Source organism: Narcine bancroftii, chromosome 2 (assembly GCF_036971445.1).
Source record: "Narcine bancroftii isolate sNarBan1 chromosome 2, sNarBan1.hap1, whole genome shotgun sequence".
In the NCBI taxonomy this organism is placed as follows: Eukaryota; Metazoa; Chordata; class Chondrichthyes; order Torpediniformes; family Narcinidae; genus Narcine; species Narcine bancroftii.
Genome location: NC_091470.1, coordinates 373,337,654 through 373,360,541, shown reverse-complemented (window position 1 = coordinate 373,360,541; position 22,888 = coordinate 373,337,654). Strand labels below are relative to the sequence as shown.

Genomic DNA, 22,888 nt, shown 5'->3' with positions numbered 1-22,888 from the left:
CAGCCTTTCCTTCATCAACTTTCCTGGTAACCTCCTTGAAAATCTCTCTAACACTGGTCCCACCACCATCCCTGGTTCCACCACCATCCCTGGTCCCACCACCATCCCTGGTCCAGACTCCGACGCCCTTCCCTGCTGCCCCGACACTCCAGCTCTGGCTCCAGTCGGGTCTGGGCTGCTGCACCATCCCCGTGAAGCCGGGACCCCTTCCCCACCACTCCTTCCCCTGACCTTGAACCCAGGAACTGGGCACGATGTGGACCAGGGTCCGGGGACAACAGGAGACCCGGCCCCGGCCGGATCCAGACCGCTGGCCTGTAATAACAGGCTGACGCGGTCCTCAGTCCGGACCTCGACCGCGTCCCCCCTTACGCTCCAGTGCCCAAATCAGAGCACGACCCCTCAGCTCCCCAGTCGTGACCCTGACCCCCCCCAGCCCCTTCCCCCCCCAGCCGCTTCCCCCCCCAGCCCCTTTCCCTCCCCCCCGTTCCCTCACCCACCCGCCGCCCCCGACCCCCACCTACAGGCCCTTGCCGCCCGACCCCCCGCCCCCCCACCTACCCCCGCCCCCCCAGCCCCTTCCCCCCCCCAGCCCCTTCCCCCCCCAGCCCCTTCACCCCCCCCAGCCCCTTCGCCCCCCCAGCCCCTTTGCCCCCCCCAGCCCCTTTGCCCCCCCCAGCCCCTTTGCCCCCCCCAGCCCCTTCGCCCCCCCCAGCCCCTTCGCCCCCCCAGCCCCTTCCCCCCCCCAGCCCCTTCCCCCCCCAGCCCCTTCCCCCCCCCAGCTCCTTCCCCCCCAGCCCCTTCCCCACCCCAGCCCCTTCCCCCCCAGCCGCTTCCCCCCCCCAGCCCCTTTCCCTCCCCCCGTTCCCCGTCCCCTCCCCCACCCGCCGCCCCCGACCCCCACCTACAGGCCGTTGCCGCCCGACCCCCCGCCCCCCCCACCTACCCCCGCCCACCCCCCACCTACCCCCGCCCCCCCCCACCTACCCCCGCCCCCGCCCCCTTCCCCCCCCCGCCCCCTTCCCCCCCCCGCCCCCTTCCCCCCCCCCGCCCCCTTCCCCCCCCCGCCCCCTTCCCCCCCCCGCCCCCTTCCCCCCCCCAGCCCCTTCCCCGTCCCCGCCCCCTTCCCCCCCCTTCCCCCCCCCTTCCCCCCCCTCCCCACCTACCGACCAGGCCCCCGGGCCGACACAGGCCTCGAGCCGGGATCCGGACCCTTTGCTCCTCCCACGGGCGGGACCGGCTGCTCGGGCGACACTGCGGCTGCGCGCAGAGGGAGACGGGAGCGCGCGCGGGCTGAGGGAGCCGGGACGGGAGCGCGCAGTCCGGCGGCGGGAGCGGCCCGGTTTCGGGCCCGGGACTGTGAGTGGAACGTGCGGCCGCCGGACGAGCGGGAGGCGGCGGCCTGAGGCCGGGCCCGACAGGGGCAGCTCGGCGATGTGAGTGGGGACGGGAGCGGGGATGCGACGGGCGGGAGGCCGGGGCCTGCAGGCCTGGGACTGGGGGGGGGGCCGGGGCCGGGGCCGGGGCCCGAGAGGCCGGGAAACCAGGCACCGAGCAACCGTGCGGCAGAGGATCTCCGGCCAGGGGTGGGGACGGGTCGGGGCCCGGGCTCAGCGTCTCCAACTCTCCCCAACCCCTCCTCCCCGAGATACAGCCCCTTCCTCCCGCCCCAAACTCCCCCCAACTCCTCCTCCCCGAGATACAACCCCTTCCTCCCGCCCCAAACTCCCCCCAACTCCTCCTCCCCGAGATACAACCCCTTCCTCCCGCCCCAAACTCCCCCCAACTCCTCCTCCCCGAGATAAAACCCCTTCCTCCCGCCCCAAACTCCCCCCAACTCCTCCTCCCCGAGATACAGCCCCTTCCTCCCGCCCCAAACTCCCCCCAACTCCTCCTCCCCGAGATACAGCCCCTTCCTCCCGCCCCAAACTCCCCCCAACTCCTCCTCCCCGAGATACAGCCCCTTCCTCCCGCCCCAAACTCCCCCCAACTCCTCCTCCCCGAGATACAACCCCTTCCTCCCGCCCCAAACTCCCCCCAACTCCTCCTCCCCGAGATACAACCCCTTCCTCCCGCCCCAAACTCCCCCCAACTCCTCCTCCCCGAGATAAAACCCCTTCCTCCCGCCCCAAACTCCCCCCAACTCCTCCTCCCCGAGATACAGCCCCTTCCTCCCGCCCCAAACTCCCCCCAACTCCTCCTCCCCGAGATACAGCCCCTTCCTCCCGCCCCAAACTCCCCCCAACTCCTCCTCCCCGAGATACAGCCCCTTCCTCCCGTCCCAAACTCCCCCCAACTCCTCCTCCCCGAGATACAACCCCTTCCTCCCGCCCCAAACTCCCCCCAACTCCTCCTCCCCGAGATACAGCCCCTTCCTCCCGCCCCAAACTCCCCCCAACTCCTCCTCCCCGAGATACAACCCCTTCCTCCCGCCCCAAACTCCCCCCAACTCCTCCTCCCCGAGATACAACCCCTTCCTCCCGCCCCAAACTCCCCCCAACTCCTCCTCCCCGAGATACAACCCCTTCCTCCCGCCCCAAACTCCCCCCAACTCCTCCTCCCCGAGATACAACCCCTTCCTCCCGCCCCAAACTCCCCCCAACTTCTCCTCCCCGAGATACAGCCCCTTCCTCCCGCCCCAAACTCCCCCCAACTCCTCCTCCCCGAGATACAACCCCTTCCTCCCGCCCCAAACTCCCCCCAACTCCTCCTCCCCGAGATACAACCCCTTCCTCCCGCCCCAAACTCCCCCCAAGTCCTCCTCCCCGAGATACAACCCCTTCCTCCCGCCCCAAACTCCCCCCAACTCCTCCTCCCCGAGATACAACCCCTTCCTCCCGCCCCAAACTCCCCCCAACTCCTCCTCCCCGAGATACAACCCCTTCCTCCCGCCCCAAACTCCCCCCAACTCCTCCTCCCCGAGATACAACCCCTTCCTCCCGCACCAAACTCCCCCCAACTCCTCCTCCCCGAGATACAGCCCCTTCCTCCCGCCCCAAACTCCCCCCAACTCCTCCTCCCCGAGATACAACCCCTTCCTCCCGCCCCAAACTCCCCCCAACTCCTCCTCCCCGAGATACAGCCCCTTCCTCCCCCCCCAAACTCCCCCCAACTCCTCCTCCCCGAGATACAGCCCCTCCTCCCGCCCCAAACTCCCCCCCAACTCCTCCTCCCCGAGATACAACCCCTTCCTCCCGCCCCAAACTCCCCCCAACTCCTCCTCCCCGAGATACAACCCCTTCCTCCCGCCCTAAACTCCCCCCAACTCCTCCTCCCCGAGATACAACCACTTCCTCCCGCCCCAAACTCCCCCCAACTCCTCCTCCCCGAGATACAACCCCTTCCTCCCGCCCCAAACTCCCCCCAACTCCTCCTCCCCGAGATACAACCCCTTCCTCCCGCCCCAAACTCTCCCCAACTCCTCCTCCCCGAGATACAACCCCTTCCTCCCGCCCCAAACTCCCCCCAACTCCTCCTCCCCGAGATACAACCCCTTCCTCCCGCCCCAAACTCCCCCCAACTCCTCCTCCCCGAGATACAACCCCTTCCTCCCGCCCCAAACTCCCCCCAACTCCTCCTCCCCGAGATACAGCCCCTTCCTCCCGCCCCAAACTCCCCCCAACTCCTCCTCCCCGAGATACAACCCCTTCCTCCCGCCCCAAACTCCCCCCAACTCCTCCTCCCCGAGATACAGCCCCTTCCTCCCCCCCCAAACTCCCCCCAACTCCTCCTCCCCGAGATACAGCTCCTCCTCCCGCCCCAAACTCCCCCCCAACTCCTCCTCCCCGAGATACAACCCCTTCCTCCCGCCCCAAACTCCCCCCAACTCCTCCTCCCCGAGATACAACCCCTTCCTCCCGCCCCAAACTCCCCCCAACTCCTCCTCCCCGAGATACAACCCCTTCCTCCCGCCCCAAACTCCCCCCAACTCCTCCTCCCCGAGATACAACCCCTTCCTCCCGCCCCAAACTCCCCCCAACTCCTCCTCCCCGAGATACAACCCCTTCCTCCCGCCCCAAACTCCCCCCAACTCCTCCTCCCCAAGATACAACCCCTTCCTCCCGCCCCAAACTCCCCCCAACTCCTCCTCCCCGAGATACAACCCCTTCCTCCCGCCCCAAACTCCCCCCAACTCCTCCTCCCCGAGATACAGCCCCTTCCTCCCGCCCCAAACTCCCCCCAACTCCTCCTCCCCGAGATACAACCCCTTCCTCCCGCCCCAAACTCCCCCCAACTCCTCCTCCCCGAGATACAGCCCCTTCCTCCCCCCCCAAACTCCCCCCAACTCCTCCTCCCCGAGATACAGCCCCTCCTCCCGCCCCAAACTCCCCCCCAACTCCTCCTCCCCGAGATACAACCACTTCCTCCCGCCCCAAACTCCAACCAACTCCTCCTCCCTGAGATACAACCCCTTCCTCCCGCCCTAAACTCCCCCCAACTCCTCCTCACCGAGATACAACACCTTCCTCCCGCCCCAAACTCCCCCAACTCCTCCTCCCCGAGATACAGCCCCTTCCTCCCGCCCCAAACTCCCCCCAACTCCTCCTCCCCGAGATACAGCCCCTCCTCCCGCCCCAAACTCCCCCCAACTCCTCCTCCCCGAGATACAACCCCTTCTTCCCGCCCTAAACTCCCCCCAACTCCTCCTCCCTGAGATACAGCCCCTCCTCCCGCCCCAAACTCCCCCAACTCCTCCTCCCCGAGATACAGCCCCTTCCTCCCGCCCCAAACTCCCCCCAACTCCTCCTCCCCGAGATACAGCCCCTCCTCCCGCCCCAAACTCCCCCCAACTCCTCCTCCCCGAGATACAACCCCTTCTTCCCGCCCTAAACTCCCCCCAACTCCTCCTCCCCGAGATACAGCCCCTCCTCCCGCCCCAAACTCCCCCCAACTCCTCCTCCCCGAGATACAACCCCTTCTTCCCGCCCTAAACTCCCCCCAACTCCTCCTCACCGAGATACAACCCCTTCCTCCCGCCCCAAACTCCAACCAACTCCTCCTCCCTGAGATACAACCCCTTCCTCCCGCCCCAAACTCCAACCAACTCCTCCTCCCTGAGATACAACCCCTTCTTCCCGCCCTAAACTCCCCCCAACTCCTCCTCCCCGAGATACAGCCCCTCCTCCCGCCCCAAACTCCCCCCAACTCCTCCTCCCCGAGATACAACCCCTTCTTCCCGCCCTAAACTCCCCCCAACTCCTCCTCACCGAGATACAACCCCTTCCTCCCGCCCCAAACTCCAACCAACTCCTCCTCCCTGAGATACAACCCCTTCCTCCCGCCCCAAACTCCAACCAACTCCCCCTCCCTGAGATACAACCCCTTCCTCCCGCCCTAAACTCCCCCCAACTCCTCCTCCCCGAGATACAGCCCCTTCCTCCCGCCCCAAACTCCCCCCAACTCCTCCTCCCCGAGATACAGCCCCTTCCTCCCGCCCCAAACTGCCCCAACTCCTCCTCCCCGTGATACAGCACCTTCCTCCCGCCCCAAACTCCCCCAACTCCTCCTCCCCGAGATACAGCCCCTTCCTCCCGCCCCAAACTCCCCCCAACTCCTCCTCCCCGAGATACAGCCCCTTCCTCCCGCCCTAAACTCCCCCCAACTCCTCTTCCCCGAGATACAGCCCCTTGCTCCTGCTCGAAACTCCCCCCAACTCCTCCTCACCGAGATACAACCCCTTCCTCCTGCCCCAAACTCCCCCCCAACTCCTCCTCCCCGAGATACAACCCCTTCCTCCCGCCCCAAACTCCAACCAACTCCTCCTCCCTGAGATACAACCCCTTCCTCCCGCCCTAAACTCCCCCCAACTCCTCCTCACCGAGATTCAACCCCTTCCTCCCACCCCAAACTCCCCCCAACTCCTCCTCCCCGAGATACAACCCCTTCCTCCCGCCCCAAACTCCCCCAACTCCTCCTCCCCGAGATACAGCCCCTTCCTCCCGCCCCAAACTCCCCCCAACTCCTCCTCCCCGAGATACAGCCCCTTCCTCCCGCCCCAAACTCCCCCCAACTCCTCCTCCCCGAGATACAGCCCCTTCCTCCCGCCCCAAACTCCCCCCAACTCCGCCTCCCCGAGATACAACCCCTTCCTCCCGCTCCAAAGTCCCCCCAACTCCTCCTCCCCGAGATACAACCCCTTCCTCCCGCCCTAAACTCCCCCCAACTCCTCCTCCACGAGATACAGCCCCTTCCTCCTGCTCCAAACTCCCCCCAACTCCTCCTCCCCGAGTAACAACCCCGTCCTCCCGCCCCAAACTCCAACCAACTCCTCTTCCCTGAGATACAACCCCTTCCTCCCGCCCCAAACTCCCCCCAACTCCTCCTCCCTGAGATACAACCCCTTCCTCCCGCCCTAAACTCCCCCCAACTCCTCCTCACCGAGATACAACCCCTTCCTCCCGCCCCAAACTCCCCCCCAACTCCTCCTCCCCGAGATACAACCCCTTCCTCCCGCCCCAAACTCCAACCAACTCCTCCTCCCTGAGATACAACATCTTCCTCCCGCCCTAAACTTCCCCCAACTCCTCCTCACCGAGATACAACCCCTTCCTCCCACCCCAAACTCCCCCCAACTCCTCCTCCCCAAGATACAACCCCTTCCTCCCGCCCCAAACTCCCCTCAACTCCTCCTCCCCGAGATACAACCCTTCCTCTCGCCCCAAACTCCCCCCCAACTCCTCCTCCCCAAGATACAACCCCTTCCTCCCGGTCCAAACTCTCCCCAACTCCTCCTCCCCGGGACACAACCCCTTCCTCCCAGACCAAACTCACTCCAACTCCTCCTCCCCACGATACAACCTCTTCCTCCCAGACGAAACTCACCCTCACAGTACAAATTCTTCCCAACTATTACTTCCCGGGATACAATCCCTTGCTTCTGGTATAAGTTCTCCCAAACTCATCCTTCCCAGGATGCAACCCCTTCCTCCTGGTACCAACTTTCCCCAACCCCTTCCTTATGGTAGAAACTCTTCGTCACTCCATTTTCCCCAGGATATAGACCTTTCATCCTTATGCAATAGGTAACTGGGATTTACCCTTAAAAATCCAGGAGTATAGCTAGTGTTTCTTATTCGGTTCTCAATCTTGAGAAGGAGTTGCATCTTGACAACTTTGTGTCCGATTAGAATGTGACCCTATGGGTTGGTGTTTTTTTTGGGTAGAGCTTTGACAATGGGGGTTCACATCTAGTGTGCCGTAAGGGAGTATTGTGAAGATGGGTCTGCAACTCTCCCTGAGGGGTCGCTGTTCATTCAGTTGTTCCCTTAACATTTATTTCAGTCCTCATGTGTCTGCACTGTTGGGGGAGGGGTTTTAGTGCTGTGATCTGGTGTGGGGAGAGGCAGCGGATCTAACCATGTTCCTCTTGAGTTGTTTGAAAAATCCAGGAGGGAAGAAAGTAGTCTGAATTAGTAGAGATAACTCTACTAATTCATTGTGATACAGCGTGGAAAAAGGCTCTTCAGCCCAAGCCATTCATACCAGACAAGATGCATGTGGTCACCCATGTTTCGTCCATATCCCTCTGAACCTCCATGTACTCATCTAAATCTCTTTAAGTACTGCAATTGTATGAGCTGCTGCCATCTCCCTGGCACCATTCCCATATACCTTCTGAACCCCTCTCTCCTGAGTTCCTCTAGCATTTCTGTGTGTTGTTAGGACCACAGCATTTGCAGACCACCTTTCCACGTCCCCCCTCCTTAAACTGATGCTCTCTAGTGCGCAGTGTCCATGGGAAAAGGTTTCAGCAAATTTAGCTTAGTGCCATGCTCTTTCAGTAGCAGCGACCACAGTTCAAATCTGGCACTATGTGCAAGGAGTTTGTACGATCTTCCCGTGTGTGTGTGGTTTTCCTCCGGGACCTCTGATTTCCTCCCTCCCTTCAAAATGTACGAGGTTGCAGGCCAGTTGTGTGTAACTGGGCAGCACGGGCTCGGGGGCTGCGCTCGTCTAAAATCCAAACCTAACTACGAAGTCTCAGTCCATCCACCCAGTCCGACTGCTGTCAGCTCTGTACAGGCTTTAAATGGCCTGTTAAAGGAGCCGACGGTGGTTCATTCGAGAATATGCTAATAAAATTTAAACCTTGACTCAGTAATTTGCTTTTAAAATAGTGAATTAATAAATTAAATGTGTCTAGCAGCATCACTCCACTGGTCCTATGGTAAGTACCAGATGGGGGAGGGAGTCTTATTTGGCGAGTTTAACTCAACGTACGTTGTAAGTGGAATATCATGGGGTTATATCCCGGCATATACGGTAATTAGGCCACATAGGGCTTGTGGGCTGATAGGGCCTAATAAGATAACTACCCTATTGATCCCCTCATGATCTTCTGAATCTGAATCAAGTTCATCAGTGGAAGGGCAGTCGAGGTCAGGTGACCCAAACATCACTATGAAAGTGAGAGATTGCACAGCGGAGCGATCGTTGCCAGAGTGGGCTGAGACAGAGTAGTAAGGCTTGTTCAAGGGGCTCCAGTGAATAGGGGGTGAGTTGGTGGTGCAGGAGTTGAAGTAAGAAAGGGCCACCCTATTCAAGGAATAAAAAGGATTTAGTGAGTAGGAACATTTAAGGGAAGGCTTTTCAAACATCAGACATTTTGTTCATCTAGTCATGAACAGAGGGCATGCCAGCCAAGGCAGGGGAAGCTCTTCTTGCAGAATGTGGGTGGTCAGGGAAGCCAGCAGGATCCCTGACAACTTCATCTGTGAGAAGTGCATCCAGCTTCAGCTCCTGACAAACTGAGTTAGGGGATTGGAGCTGGAGCTGGATGATCTCAGGATCATTCAGGAGGCAGAGGGGGTGATAGACAGGAGTTACAGGGACACGTTCGCAGCTAGGAGGTGGGGAAAGGGAACGGGCAGGCAATGCTGAGCATCCCTGTGGCCGACCCCCTCAATAACAAGTATATCGTTGGATTCTGTTGGAGGGGTGGGGGGACCTACCAGCAGCAAGCTACGGCGATGAAGTCTCTGGCATGGAGTCTGGTCCTGTGGCTAAGAAGGGAAGGGGGGAGAAGAGGTGAACTGTAGTGATAGGGAATCCCATTGTTAGGGGAAATAGATGAGAGGGTCTGTGGAAGAGATCAAGAACCCGGATGGTCTGTTGCCTCCCTGGGACCAGGGTTCGAGATATCTCAGATCGAGTTCATAGCGTTCTCAGGAGGAAGAGTGAGCAGCCAGATATGGTGATCAATGTAGGGACCAATGATGTGGGTAGGAAGGGTGAGGAGGTCCTGCAAGGTGAGTTCAGGGAGTTGGGTGCTAGGTTGAAGGACAGGGCCACCAGGGAAGTGATCTCAGGATTGGTGCCTGTGCCAAGTGCTGGTGAGGGTAGAAATAGGAGGATAAAGCAGTTTAACACATAGCTAAAGACCTGGTGCAGGTTTCTGGATCATTGGGCTCCCTTCCAGGGAAGGTGGGACCTGTTCCGACAGGAGAGTTTGCATCTGAACTGGAAAGGGACTAATGTCCTTGCGGGAAGGTTTGCTGGTGCTGCTCCGGTGGGTTAAAACTAGATTTGCTGGGGGAGGGGAACCAGAGAGTCAGAGCTGAAAGAGGAGTGGAGAAGGGAAAAGATGATGTGAAAACTACATGCAGCGTTAGAGTCATTGGTTGAACGTGGCGGAAATGCTCTCAGGTGCATCTATTTCAATGCAAGGAGTGTTATCGCAAAGGCAGACGAGCTTAGTGCGTGGATTGGCACGTGGAATTATGACATTGTGGCCATTAGTGAATCTTGGTTACAGGAGGGGCAGGACCAGCCGCTCAATGTTCCAGGCTTCTGATGGTTCAGATGGGATAGAACGGGATGCTGAAAGGGGCAGGAGAGGCATTGCTTGTCAGAGAAAATATCACAGCAGTGCTCAGTCTGTTCTGCCTTTCTCATTTCCTCAAAATTAACCTTTTCCTCCAATAGGCCAAAATGGACCCATTGGAGAAATAGGCTCATTTTGACAAAATGAGAAAGTATCCAGAAATCATGGATTATGATAAGTTGATTTTGGGCAAGGACGTGCGAGGTAAGTGGAGGACATTCAAAGGGGAAATTTTGAGTTCAGAGTTTGTATGTTCCTGTCAGGATTAAAGACAAGCTTAGCAAGCAGAGGGAACCTTGGTTTTCAGGGATATTTGGGATCTGGTTTGGAGGGATGTAACAGATATCGGCAACGTGGAGAAAATGAGGTCCTTGAGGAGTCTAAAAATGCAAGAAAAAACCTCGAAGGGAATCAGAAAGGCAAAAAGGAGACATGAATTTGCTTTGGCAGATAATGTGAAAGAAAATCCTCAGGGTTTCTTCAGGTATATTAAGAGCAAAAGGATAGTCAGGGACAAAATTGGTCCCCTCGAAGATCAGAGTGGTCGGCTTTGTATGGAGCCAAAAGTGAAGGGACTGACTTTAAATGTCTTTTTTCAACACTTTTCACTCAGGAATCTGACATAATGTCATGGGAAGTAAGGAAAACAAGCAGTGAGGTCATGGAACCTACACAGATTAAAGAGGAGGAAGTGTTTACTGTCTTAAAACAAATCGGGCTGGATAAATCCCCAGAGCCTGACCAGATATTCTCTCAGATTTTGTGAAAGGCTAGTATAGAAATTGCAGGGGCTCTGGAAGAAATATTTAAAATGTCCTTAGCCACAGGTGTGGTGCTAGAGGATTGGAGGGGAGATCACATTGTTCCGTTGATTTAAAAAAAAAGACTCCAAAAGTAACCCTGCAAATTATAGGCTGGTGATGTCAGTAGTAGGCAAATTATTGGAAGGTGTTCTAGGAGATTGGATGTACATTTATTTGGAGAGCCATGGACTGATTAGGGATAGTCAACATGGTTTTGTGGCTGGTAGGTTGTGTTTAACCAATCTTATAGAGTGTTTCGAGGAGGTTACCAGGAAAGTGGACGAAGGAAAGGCTGTGGATGTTGTCTACATGGACTTTAGTAAGGCCTTTTACAAGGTCCTACATGGGAGGTCCCTGTGACTAGAGATGGGCCTCGGGGATCGGTGCTTGGACCATTGTTGTTTGTCGTCTATATCATTGATCTGGATGATAATGAGGTAAATTGGATCAGCAAGTTTGCAGATGATACTAAGATTGGAGACGTTGTGGACAGCGAAGGTTTTCAAAGCTGCAGAGGGATCTGGACCAGCTGGAAAAATGGAAGATGGAATTTAATGCAGACAAGTGTGAGGTGTTGCGTTTTGGAAGGACAAACCAAGAAAGGACGTACAAGGTAATTCCCTGAAAGTGGCGTCACAGGTGGATAGGTTTGTAAAGAGAGGTTTTGGCATCTTGGCCTTCATAAATCACAGTATTGAGTACAGGAGTTGGGATGTTATGGTAAAGTTGAATAAGACATTGGCGAGGCCAAATTTGGTGAATTGTCTGCAGTTCTGGTCACCAAAGTACAGGAAGGATATCAATAAGATAGAAAGAGTGGAGAGAAGATTTACTAGGATGTTTATTTGGAACTGAGTTACAGGGAAAGGTTAAATAGGTTAGGACATTATTCCCTGGAGCGTAGAAGAATGAGGGGTGATTTGTCGAGGTATTTAAAATTATGAGGGGGTAGACAGAGTAAATGTAGACAGGCTTTTTACACTGAGGGTGGGTGAGATACAAACCAAAGGACATGGGTTAAGGATGAAAGGGGAAAAGTTTAGGGGGGAACATGAAGGGAAACTTCTTTATATAGAGAGTGGTGGGAGTGTGGAACGAGCTGCCAGTGAAATGGTGAATGCAGATTCAATTTTAACATTGAAGAAGAATTTGGACAGGGACGTGGATGGGAGGAGTATGGAGGAATATGGACTGGGTGCAGGTCCGTGGTACTTAGGCAAAAAAATAGTTTGGCACAGACTAGAAGGGCTGAAGAGGCCTCTTTTTGTGCTGTGATGTTCTATGGTTTTACTCAGTTTCATTGGGCTCCAAGAAAATAGTCCCAGACTATCCAGTAGTGACGTGTAACTCAGGCCCTCCAGCCTTGTCACTGTTTCCACAAATCTTCACCTTCGCCGCCATCCTCCCAAGTGTGGCCTCACCAATGATTTGTACAGCTGCAAAGTGACATCACACCTCCATTTCTCCATCTCTTGGGTGGATTAAAACAAGACTAAGATAGGTTGGGAGTGTGGGCCTAGAATAGCAGGTGAAGTATGAGGAGCCAAAGTTTGGTAGGTTAAACCAAGGCAGGATTTGCACAGTGAATGGTGGGAACCTGGGGAGCATTGTGGAAGAAAGAGACTTTAACTACGTCGTTCCATGATAGTGGCGACACAGGGAGGCATAGAAGGCGATGTCTTCATCAATGAGAGCAATAGTATAGGAGCACGGATGCTATGTTACATAGAACATTACAGTACAGCACAGGCCCATTGGTCCATGTTAGCAGTGAGCCAATTGAATATCCAATTTGCCCAGTCACTCTGGATCCCATGTTTCAAAACTGCAAACCGATTCAAACCTACCTCACACCCATAACCCATTTTGTACAATTGCACAAGATGTTGATGGGTCCACACCTGGAGCATTGTGCGCCGTTCCGGGGGCAATGTGCGCCGTTCCGGGGGCAATGTGCGCCGTTCCGGTCAGACATCTATGGGAAAGACATAATTAAGTAGGAATGGGTGCAGACAAGTTTCACAAGCATGTTACAGGGATTAATAGGTTTGAGAGGTTGGAGAGGCGAAGACCTTTCTACCTGGAGGGTTGGAGGCTAATGAGGAACATTAGCCACCGATAAAATACCAAGGGACATAGAAGAGGTAGTCATAGGCTTTTTCCCCAGAGAAGGGGCATTGATTTAAGGTGGGAGTGGAAGATTGAAAGGGGATGATGGAGGGCAGGTTTTTCTCACAGATGGTGGTGGATATATGAAACATGATTTGAGAGGAAGTGGTAATGCTGGGTACAATTACAACATTCAAAGACATTTAGACTGGTACATGGATAGCAAAAGATATCAGGGGCATGGATCAAAACACTGGCAAATGTGACTAGCTTGGTTGGCATGGTCGTGGGCTAAAGGACCAGTTTACATGTTGATCATAATCCCACTCTAATTAATTCCATCTGCCCATACAAGGTCCTTATCTCCGTATCTAAATGCCTCAAACATCGCTTCTGCATCAGCTGTGTTTGGGAAAAAAAGCTTCCTGGTTTCTTTAAATGTTCTCCTTCTCAACTCAAGCGTCAGGGTCAGGGACCTAAGAATGGAATGCAAGATCCTGTTGTAGATTTAGAGAACCTTCTTCATGGTCTGCTGCACACCAAGTCTGATGTTCTCTGCAGGTTTACTGATCATGTCACCTACATTCTTGTTCAAGTTACTAATGTCCGTGTTGAAGGACAGCACTGATCCCTACAGCGTATTCTGATCTGAAAAGCAACCCCCTCTTGCCATCCTGTCCCTCTTAGCATTGAGCCATTTCAGTATCCAATTTACTTGATCATCCCTGATCACGTTTTCAAAGCTGCTCAACCAGCCGGCCTTGCAGGATCTTAACAAAGGCCTTCACTGAAGTCCATGTAAACAATGTCCACTGCCCCCTCCTTTGTCAATCCTCTTGCTCACCTTTTCAAAAGCATTCAATCAAAGGATATGATCTCAAGCGAGCGAGGCTATACTGATGATCCATTCTTCATTTTACGCATGGAAGAGCTGTATTCGTTGAAGAACCCTGTGGGTCGACATGTAGATGATCACATATGAGGGGACTGACTCTCTCCAAGCTACCCTCTCTGTTCTTACAGAATGTTTTAGGATTCTCCTTTATTTTCTCCAAAGATATTTTATAGCTCCTTTTTGCCCTCCTAATTTCCTTTTGAGGTATGTTCTATCAGTTTTTTAAATTAATATAGTGCTCTTGTAAGTTGTCCACCAACTCTCATTTCTAGCAATGGGAGACAATATAGTGCATTAGGTGCAGGTGAGGAGCCGAGAAATTGAAGGATGGCCTCTGTTGTGCCTCTATTCAGAAAGGCTGCAGGGAAAAGCTTGGGAGCTACAGGCCAGCAAGTCTAATATCTGTGACTGCTCAGTGACCTGAGAGTATTCTGAGGGCAAAGGTACATGCACCTGGATGGATAAACGTTAATGTGATTTAGGACATTTTGGACAGCATGAGCTGAAGGGCCTGTGTCCATGTTTGGGAGTCCTTTTGACATTTTGCCAAGCTACATCCCAGACCCTCCTCCAAGGAAACTGGCGCACCTGGAGGAAGCCCATACAGTCACGGGGAGAACGTGCAAACTCCTAACAGACAGCACTGGTTTCGAACCCTGGTCACTTGTGTAAAAGTGACATGTTAATTGCTACGCCAACTTGAAACATTGACTGAACACACTGGCTGACCCTGCTGAGTTTCCCTCCTGTCTCTTTATCAAGGAATACACAATCTCTGTTCAATATCTCTTTTGGAGGACTTTTCCTCCAAGAGTGTAGCACTGTACTTTCTTGGACTAGGTGTTTAAATCTTAGGGGGTTTGGTCTCACAACCTTCTAATTGAAGACATCTAATATAACACATGTGATGTGATGTTCTTTTGACAGAGGGAATGGGAAGAATGGCAGAGTTCTAAAGAGTGTGTAGAAACAGAAGGACCTGACGGTTCTTGTACAGAGATCCTTAAAGGTGGCATATTGCAAGAATATTTATTTAGATGCACAGCACAGTAAAAGGCCTTTCTAGCCCATGGGCCCATGCTACCCAATTACAACTTCGGTACATTTTGAAGGGTGGGAGGAACCTGGAGCCCCTGGAGGAAATGCATGCAGACACGGGGATGTGGATTCAAACATAGATTGGGAAAATCAAGTTGGTCGTGGGAGTCTGGAAGAGGACTTCATAGAATGCATCCGCGATAGCTTTCTTGAGCAACATGTTAAGGAACCCACAAGAGAAAATGCTCTCCTGGATCTCGTGTTGTGCAATGAGATAGGGAGAGTAAATGATGTAATAGTCAGAGAGCATCTGGGAAATAGCGATCACAGTAGGATTGAATTTCTCATTCAGATGGAAGGGGAAATAGTAAGATCTAAAACTAATATATTATGGTTAAACAGGGGTGACTAGCATAGGATGAGGGAGGAATTGGGCAGAGTGGACTGGGAGCACAGGCTCATTGATGAAACAGTTGAGGAACAGTGGAAGATTTTCAAAGAAATATTTTGTAATGCTCAACAAAAATATATTCCGGTCAGGAAAAAGGGCAGCAAGGGAGGGAAAAATCAACCGTGGTTAAAGGAAATGAAGGAGAGCATAAAATTGAAGGCGCAGGTGTACAAAGCTGCAAAAGCAGTGGGAAACTGGAAGATTGGGATAACTTTAAAGGGAATTACGATGGTATGAGACGGAAGTTGAGTAAGATTGATTGGGTGGTGTTTATGGGGGGTTTGACGGTGGATAAACAATGGAAAGCATTCACAGATCTAATGGAGAAATTGCAAAAATTGTTTATACCGGTTTGGCATAAAAATAAACCAAAAAAGGTGACTCAACCGTGGATAACAAGGGAAATTAGAGACAGCATTGGGTCCAAAGAAAGAGCATATCAATTGGCCAAAAAAAGTACCGCAACCGAAGAAAGGAAATGGCAGACCAATTAAATCCTTACTTTAGTTCTGTTTTTACAAGAGAGGATACAAATAACCTCCCAAGGACGTTGGGAAACATAGAGACTAATGCAAGGGAGGAACTGAAATAAATCAGTATCACTAAGGACATGGTCTTGGGGAAATTGATGGGATTGAAGGCAGATAAATCCCAAGGGCCTGATAATCTACATCCTAGGGTACTCAAGGAAGTGGCCATTCAGATAGCAGATGCTTGAAGAATTATTTTCCAGAACTCGATAGACTCAGGATCAGTACCCATGGATTGGACGGTAGCTAATGTTACCCCACTATTTAAAAAGTGGGGTAGAGAAAAAGTGGGGAATTATAGGCCGGTGAGCCTTACATCAGTAGTGGGCAAAATGATGGAATCCATTATTAAGGATGTAATAGCGGAGCATATGACTAGCAGAGAAGGGATCGGACGGAGTCAACGTGGATTTACAAAAGGTAAATCGTGCTTGACAAATCTATTGGAATTCTTTGAGATGGTGACAGGTAAAATAGATGGGGGAGAGCCAGTGGATGTGGTGTACCTGGACTTCCAAAAGGCCTTCGATAAGGTCGCGCATAAATGACTGGCTTCCAAAATCAAGGCTCATAGGTTTGGGGGCAAAGTATTGGAGTGGATGGAGAACTGGCTGGCAGGTAGAAGACAGAGTTGGGATAAACGGCTCATTTTCTGAGTGGCAGGCGGTGACCAGTGGGGTGCCACAGGGATCTGTACTGGGACCCCAGCTGTTCTCAATTTACAATAATGATCTGGAGGGGACTGGATGTAATATCTCCAAATTTGCAGACGACACTAAGCTAGGAGGGGTTGTGTGCACGGAAGAGGGGGTCAGGAAGCTCCATTGTGATTTGGATAAATTGAGGGACTGGGCAGGTCCATGGCAAATGCACTACAATATGGATCAATGTGAGGTTATCCACTTTGGTAATACAAACCGGAGGGCAGATTACTATTTGAATGGCAATCGATTAAGAGATGGGGAAGTGCAGAGAGACCTAGGGGTACTTGTACACCAGTCTCTGAAGGCGAGTATGCAGGTACAGCAGGCGGTTAAAAAGGCAAATGGTATGTTGGCCTTCATATCAAGAGGGTTTGAGTCTAGGAACAAGGATACCTTACTGCAGCTGTACAGGGCCTTGGTGAGACCCCACCTGGAGTATTGTGTGCAGTTTTGGTCACCTTATCTAAGGAAGGATGTTCTTGCAATGGAGGGAGTGCAGAGGCGATTCACCAGGCTGATACCTGGAATGGCAGGAATGACTTACGAAGAAAGATTGCGCAAATTGGGATTGTACTCGCTGGAGTTTAGAAGATTGAGAGGGGATCTCATAGAGACCGATAAAATTCTGGCAGGACTGGACAGAATGGATGCAGATGGGATGTTTCCAAGGATGGGAAAATCCAGAACCCGGGGCCATGGTTTGAGGATAATAGGCAATCCATTTAGGTCCGAGATGAGGAGGAATTTCTTGACCCAGAGGGTAGTGAATCTGTGGAATTCATTGCCTCAGAGGGCAGTGGAGGCAGGTTCATTAAATATATTTAAGAGGGAATTAGATCTATTTCTTCAGTATAAGGGTATTAAAGGTTACGGAGAGAAGGCGGGGACGGGGTACTGAACTTTAAGATCAGCCATGATCTCGTTGAATGGCGGAGCAGGCTCGAAGGGTTGAATGACCTACTCCTGCTCCTATCTTCTATGTTTCTATGTTTAAGAGATAACAAGGGGTTACAAAGCGGTTAATAAGAAATGGGAAAAAGGATTATGAAAGTCAATTTGGGAGAAAATATAAAAACAGAAAGCAAAAAATTTTATAAATATATAAGACGGAAGAGGGTGGCCAGAGTTAACATAGGATCCTTGGTGGATGAGAAAGGAAAACTGGTAGCAAAAAATGAGGAAATGGCCGAGGGATTGAACATATATTTTGTGTCAGTCTTCACGGTGGAAGACACGTCCAGCATGCCCAAGTGCGGAGTTAAGGATGCAAATGTTGGGGAGGGCCTTGATAAATTAGTTGTTACAAAGGAAGTAGTGATGGAGAAACTAATGGGACTAAAGCCAGACAAATCACCTGGTCCTGATGATATGCATCCCAGGGTTCTGAAGGAAATGGCAGAAGTTAGAGTTGATGCATTGGTGGTCATAGACCAAAATTCCTTGGATTCTGGGCAGGTCCCGGCAGACTGGAAGACAGCAAATGTCACGCCACTTTTTAAGAAGGGATGTAGGCAGAAGACTGGAAATTATCGGCCAATTAGCTTGACGTCTGTAGTTGGAAAAATGGTTGAAGCCGTCATTAAAGATGAAATAGTGAAACTTTTGGAACATAAGGGTTCAATCAGGCAGACGCAGCATGGTTTTAGAAAGGGAAGATCTTGTTTGACAAACTTGTTAGGATTCTTTGACGATATAAAGGGTGCGGTGGATAGAGGGGAACAGGTTGATGTTGTCTATTTGGATTTCCAGAAAGTGTTTGATAAGGTGCCGCACAAGAGACTTCTCAGTAAGTTACAGGAAAGTGGAGTCTGGGGAAGTCTATTGGCCTGGATTGAAAATTGGTTGTCTGACAGGAGGCAGAGAGTCGGGATAAGTGGGAGTTTTTCAGGTGGGCAGAGAGTGGTAAGTGGGGTGCCGCAGGGGTCAGTGTTAGGCCCACAACTGTTCATCATTTACATGGATGACTTGGAGGAGGGGACAAAATGTGCTGTAGCCAAGTTTGCAGTTGACACCAAATTGAGTGGAAGAGCAAATTGTAATGAGGATGTGGAGAGTCTGTAGAGGGATAGAGTTAAGCTGGATGAGTGGGCAAAGGTCAGGCAGATGGAGTACAATGTTAGTAAGTGTGAGGTTATCCATTTTGGCAAGAAAAATAGAAGAGCTGAATATTATTTAAAGGGTGAAAAACTACAGCATGCGGTTGTGCAGAGGGTCTTGGGAGGGCTTGTGCATGAATCGCAAAAAGTTAGGTTGCAGGTGCAGCAGGTTATTAAGAAGGCAAATGGAGTGTTGGCCTTCATCGCGAGAGGAATTGAATTCAGGAGTAGGGAGGTAATGTTGCAACTGTATAAGGTACTGGTGAGACCGCACCTGGAGTACTGTGTCCAGTTCTGGTCTCCATAGTTGAGGAAGGATATACTGGCTTTGGAGACGGTCCAGAGGAGGTTTACTAGGTTGATCCCTGGGATGAAGGGGTTGACTTATGGTGAAAGATTAAATCGTCTAGGATTGTATTCGCTCGAGTTCAGAAGAATGAGAGGAGATCTTGTAGAAACATAGAGGATTATGAAAGGTATGGATAGGATAGATGGAGGAAGGTTTTTTGAGCTGGCCGGGGAAACTAAAACGAGAGGTCACAGTGTCAAGATTCGGGGGAGTAGATTTAGGACAGAGATGAAGAAAAATAGCTTTTCCCAGAGAGTAGTGAATGTTTGGAATTCTCTAACCAGGGAAGTGGTTGAGGCTGCCTCATTAAACATATTTAAAATTCGGTTAGATCAATTTTTACATGCTAGAGGAATTAGGGGATATGGGGAGAAGGCAGGTAGGTGGAGTTAGGTCCTAAATTAGATCAGCCATGATCGTATTGAATGGCGGAGCAGGCTCGATGGGCCATTTTTGGCCTACACGTTCCTACTTCCTATGTTCCTAAACCCCGTCACTGGTGCTGTAACAGCGTTGCGCTAACCCCTATACTAACCGTATAACCCTAAACGGAAAGCATTAATCGAAGTCAGTGAGATTTGGGGCATCGTAAATGGAGATATTATTTATAAAGCAGGAAGGTGGCACTGGATCTTTAATGCTCCGGTAGGCCAGGACAAGAGTATTATATCAGTCTTGGCAGTCAGGTGGTGCAGGGAGATTCAGCTGGCTGCTTCCAGATTTCTGATTTATTGTACAGACATGACATCACATACAACCCTGAGATTATTTTTCCTGAGTGCACAGCAGAATCACCACTTATTGGCAGTGCAAAAAAAAACTGTACACAACATACAGGTGAATAAAGAAATGTAAACAAACCGACTGTGCAATACAGAGAGAATTTTAAAAACCATCAATAAAGTTCACCAGTCAGTCCTTCAGTGCATCCCTGATTGAGTGTTGTTGAGAAGTCTGATGGTGGGGTGGTGGGGGGGGGGGGGGGGGGGGGGGGAGCCGCTGTTCCTGAACCTGGTGGTGTGGGTCTGGTGGCCCCTCTACCTCTTTTCTGATGGCAGCAGTGAGAACAGTGTGTGCGCTGGGTGGTGGGGATCCTTGCCATCTCCAGAATAAGATATTTCAGCTCAAAGTTAGACTGGAGAAGCTCAGGTTGCTATCCTTGGAGACAAGGCAGTTCACTTTGTGGAGACGTGCAGCATTGAAACAGGCTCTTCTTCGGCCTTGGTCTTTGCTGACAGCCATGCCTTTTTTTGCCCAATAAAGGCACAGAGGAGGCATCGCGATGAGAAGGGGAAGCATAGATAGGGTAGGTAATCTATTTTAGTTAAAACATGGTTCTAAAGAGAAAGGGTGGAAGATTGAAGAAAATTTGACAGGTACTGCCGGGGTGGTGGTGAATGCAAGTTCAAGGTTTTGTTTGTTGGCACATGTACTGAGGTCCAGTGAGAAAGTTCATTTTTTATGCAATCCAGCTTGACAACATTCATAGCACTGCAATAAAACAGTACAGAGCTGCAGAGACAGTTAGAGCAGTGAGGTTCATGCAAGTTTCTGATAAGAGCAGGAAAGGAACTGCCCTCAATTCTGATGATGTATGATTTCACTCATGTGAATCTTCTTCCTGACAGGTGGGGAGGGGAGAGAACGATGTGATGCTTCTGGAGTTGATTCCAGGGAAAGGGATTTGTGTGATGGCCTGACTTGGATTCATGAGGCAGATATGAAAGTGAGGTGGAATAGGCTTTTAGACAAACATCTGAACAAACAGTGATGGAGGGATATGCATTATGTGCAGGCAGGTGGGATGAAGGGAGGGTGCAATGTTCCATACCTGTGCTCTGCATGTACATGTCTAATGTCTTCTCAACATTGAGAGTAGAAAAATTTTGGGATGATCTCAATCAGATATTAAATAAAATAACAGAAAACAATATACCAAAGAATCCAGAGATCTTTCTCCTAAGTAACATAAAAAACAAAGAATTTGGAATTGATTTGGAGGATGCACAAAAAAGATTTGTTAAGATAGCTCTAGCCGTAGCAAAAAAATGTATTATGTCAACCTGGAAATTGGAAGATAATTTGAAAATAGAACAATGGTATATAGAAATGAATAAATGTATTCCATTAGAAAAAATAACATATAGTTTAAGAAATAATACTGAAATATTCGAACAAGTATGGGAGCCTTACATTAAATACAATAGCGAAAACCTACCGGGGACAAACATTACCTAAGTTGATGGAAGGAGAAGGAAAGAAAAGAATGGACTCAGTGGAATTTCTGGTGTATTTTTGTTTAATGACAACATTGTCTGACTGGTTTAATGTATCCTAGAATGTATACCTAAAATGGATGAGAGGGGGGGGTGAGGGGTGGCTTGGGAGGAGGGAGGGGGGGGGGAGAAAAAGTCACTGTAAATGTGTGAAAAAGAAAAAGTGTATATCATGGCTATTGTGATTTATGGTGTTAAAAATAAAAAATTAAAAAAAAAAATAAACATTGTAACCCTGCCTAACATCTCCTTTAATTCTCACTGACTAGGCAGGGGTGTGAGTCTGTCATATAATCACACCAGAGTTCTATCACTCTGGCCATCTGACTCCACCCTTGCTGGCTGAGCCTCAGATCGGTTGTGTACAGATAGGCAGCACGATTGGGGTAGCGGTTAGCACAACCTGTTACAGCACCAGCGATTGGGACCTGGGTTCGAATCCTGTGCTGACTGCAAAGAGTTTGCATATTCTCCCCATGTTTGCGTGGCTTTTCTCTGGGGGCTCTGATTTCCGCCCACTGTTCAAAATATGCAGGGGTTGTATTTCAATTGGGTATAATTGGCCAGCACAGGCTTGTGGGCCGAAGGGTCTGTTTCCGTGCTGTACGTTTAAATTTAAACATTTAACCTAGTGCAGTGAGATATCTGACTTTTGATTGGCGTTAGTTCAGTTATAGTTTAACGTCTGCTACTGTGTCAGATTTCACACTGCTGTTCTGTGCTTCCTCAAGGTTTCTGCTGTCCTCCACACTCCTTCGAGGTGAGTTGTGCCTAAGATGCAAAGGTTGCCTGTGTCCTGCTTCAGGTCTCTGCTGCCGAGGAGGGAAGGTGTTTTGCTTTTAGGCGGACTGGCTCACCTTGGCCTGAGCTGCTCCCTTCACTTCTTTCACCTGGCCTGCTGCCGAGCTGCTGCCTGCCCTCTGATGAGCTGGGGTATGATGTATGCAACCCATTTCCACGCCTGCAAGCCGCACCACGCCTGGGCCGCCTATCTGGAGCACTGCCCTCACCTGCATCAAGGAAGACACAATGGGCACAAGCAGAGCCGTCACCACCACCGCAGCAAGAAGAAAACCTGGAATTTCATTCACGAGAAGATGAGCTATGACACGTTCTTCACCATGAAGCGTCTGATCGACCGCTCACGGTCTGTGGGCGAGGTTCTGCGCTGGGTGACGCAGAACCCCAGCAAGATCTCCTACAACCATTACCCCATTGCTCTGCAGAAGATTGGCCAAATTCTGCAGCAGCGAGCCTCAGGTGCCGGTGAGGAGAACGTCCACAGCCGGATGTTGGAGTTGGAGGAGTTCCAAACACTGTGCAGCTCCATTGTGGCTGACTGCTCCAAGTTTGACAACTTCAGCATTGTGAATTGTCTGTACGCCGTGGCTGCCTTGGGTAAGAAAGTGTCAAAAGACTGGCAGGGGTGTGAAGGAACTTAGCCGTTCTTGCAGCGTCCTGGTACTGCAAGACCGGCTGAGCTCCTCCAGCATTTCAGTGTGGTTTTACTACAATCAGAGCGTCTGCAGACTTTCGTGTTCCCCTGGGTAAGAAAGTGGCACAGGTAGCCATGGATTAGTGGGATGTTAAGGATTATCCCATGAGAAAGTCCTTTTGAAAAATGTTTTCTGATTTACCAGAGCCAAGCTTGCCATTGCTACTCTGTCGTTAACTTGGTGTGATTTGTGTTCAAAGACACCCCTCTTCCTTTAAATACCAACACCTTCCAAATTTCACTCTGCTTAAAAAAAAAGGCCTCTGAATTTTTTCCTCAAAAGTGAATGACCTCCTATTTTTGCATGGAAAAAGGCCTT

At 51.5% G+C, this 22,888-nt stretch overlaps 1 protein-coding gene across 4 annotated transcripts in view; it reads left to right on the top strand.

The window, feature by feature from the left end:
- The first annotated feature begins 1,245 nt into the window (after positions 1-1,245).
- Positions 1,246-22,888, top strand: part of fastk (Fas-activated serine/threonine kinase) — a 78,728-nt gene continuing 57,085 nt past the window's right edge. For 2 of the 4 annotated variants that reach the window (XM_069922684.1, XM_069922682.1), the window contains exons 1-2: positions 1,247-1,436; positions 21,806-22,472. In XM_069922684.1, coding sequence (XP_069778785.1) covers positions 21,851-22,472 — 622 coding nt within the window. In that variant the 5' untranslated portion in view covers positions 1,247-1,436; positions 21,806-21,850. Of the gene's footprint in view, positions 1,437-21,805; positions 22,473-22,888 lie in introns of all 4 variants that reach the window. The other 2 variants (XM_069922685.1, XM_069922686.1) reach the window with 2 other exon arrangements.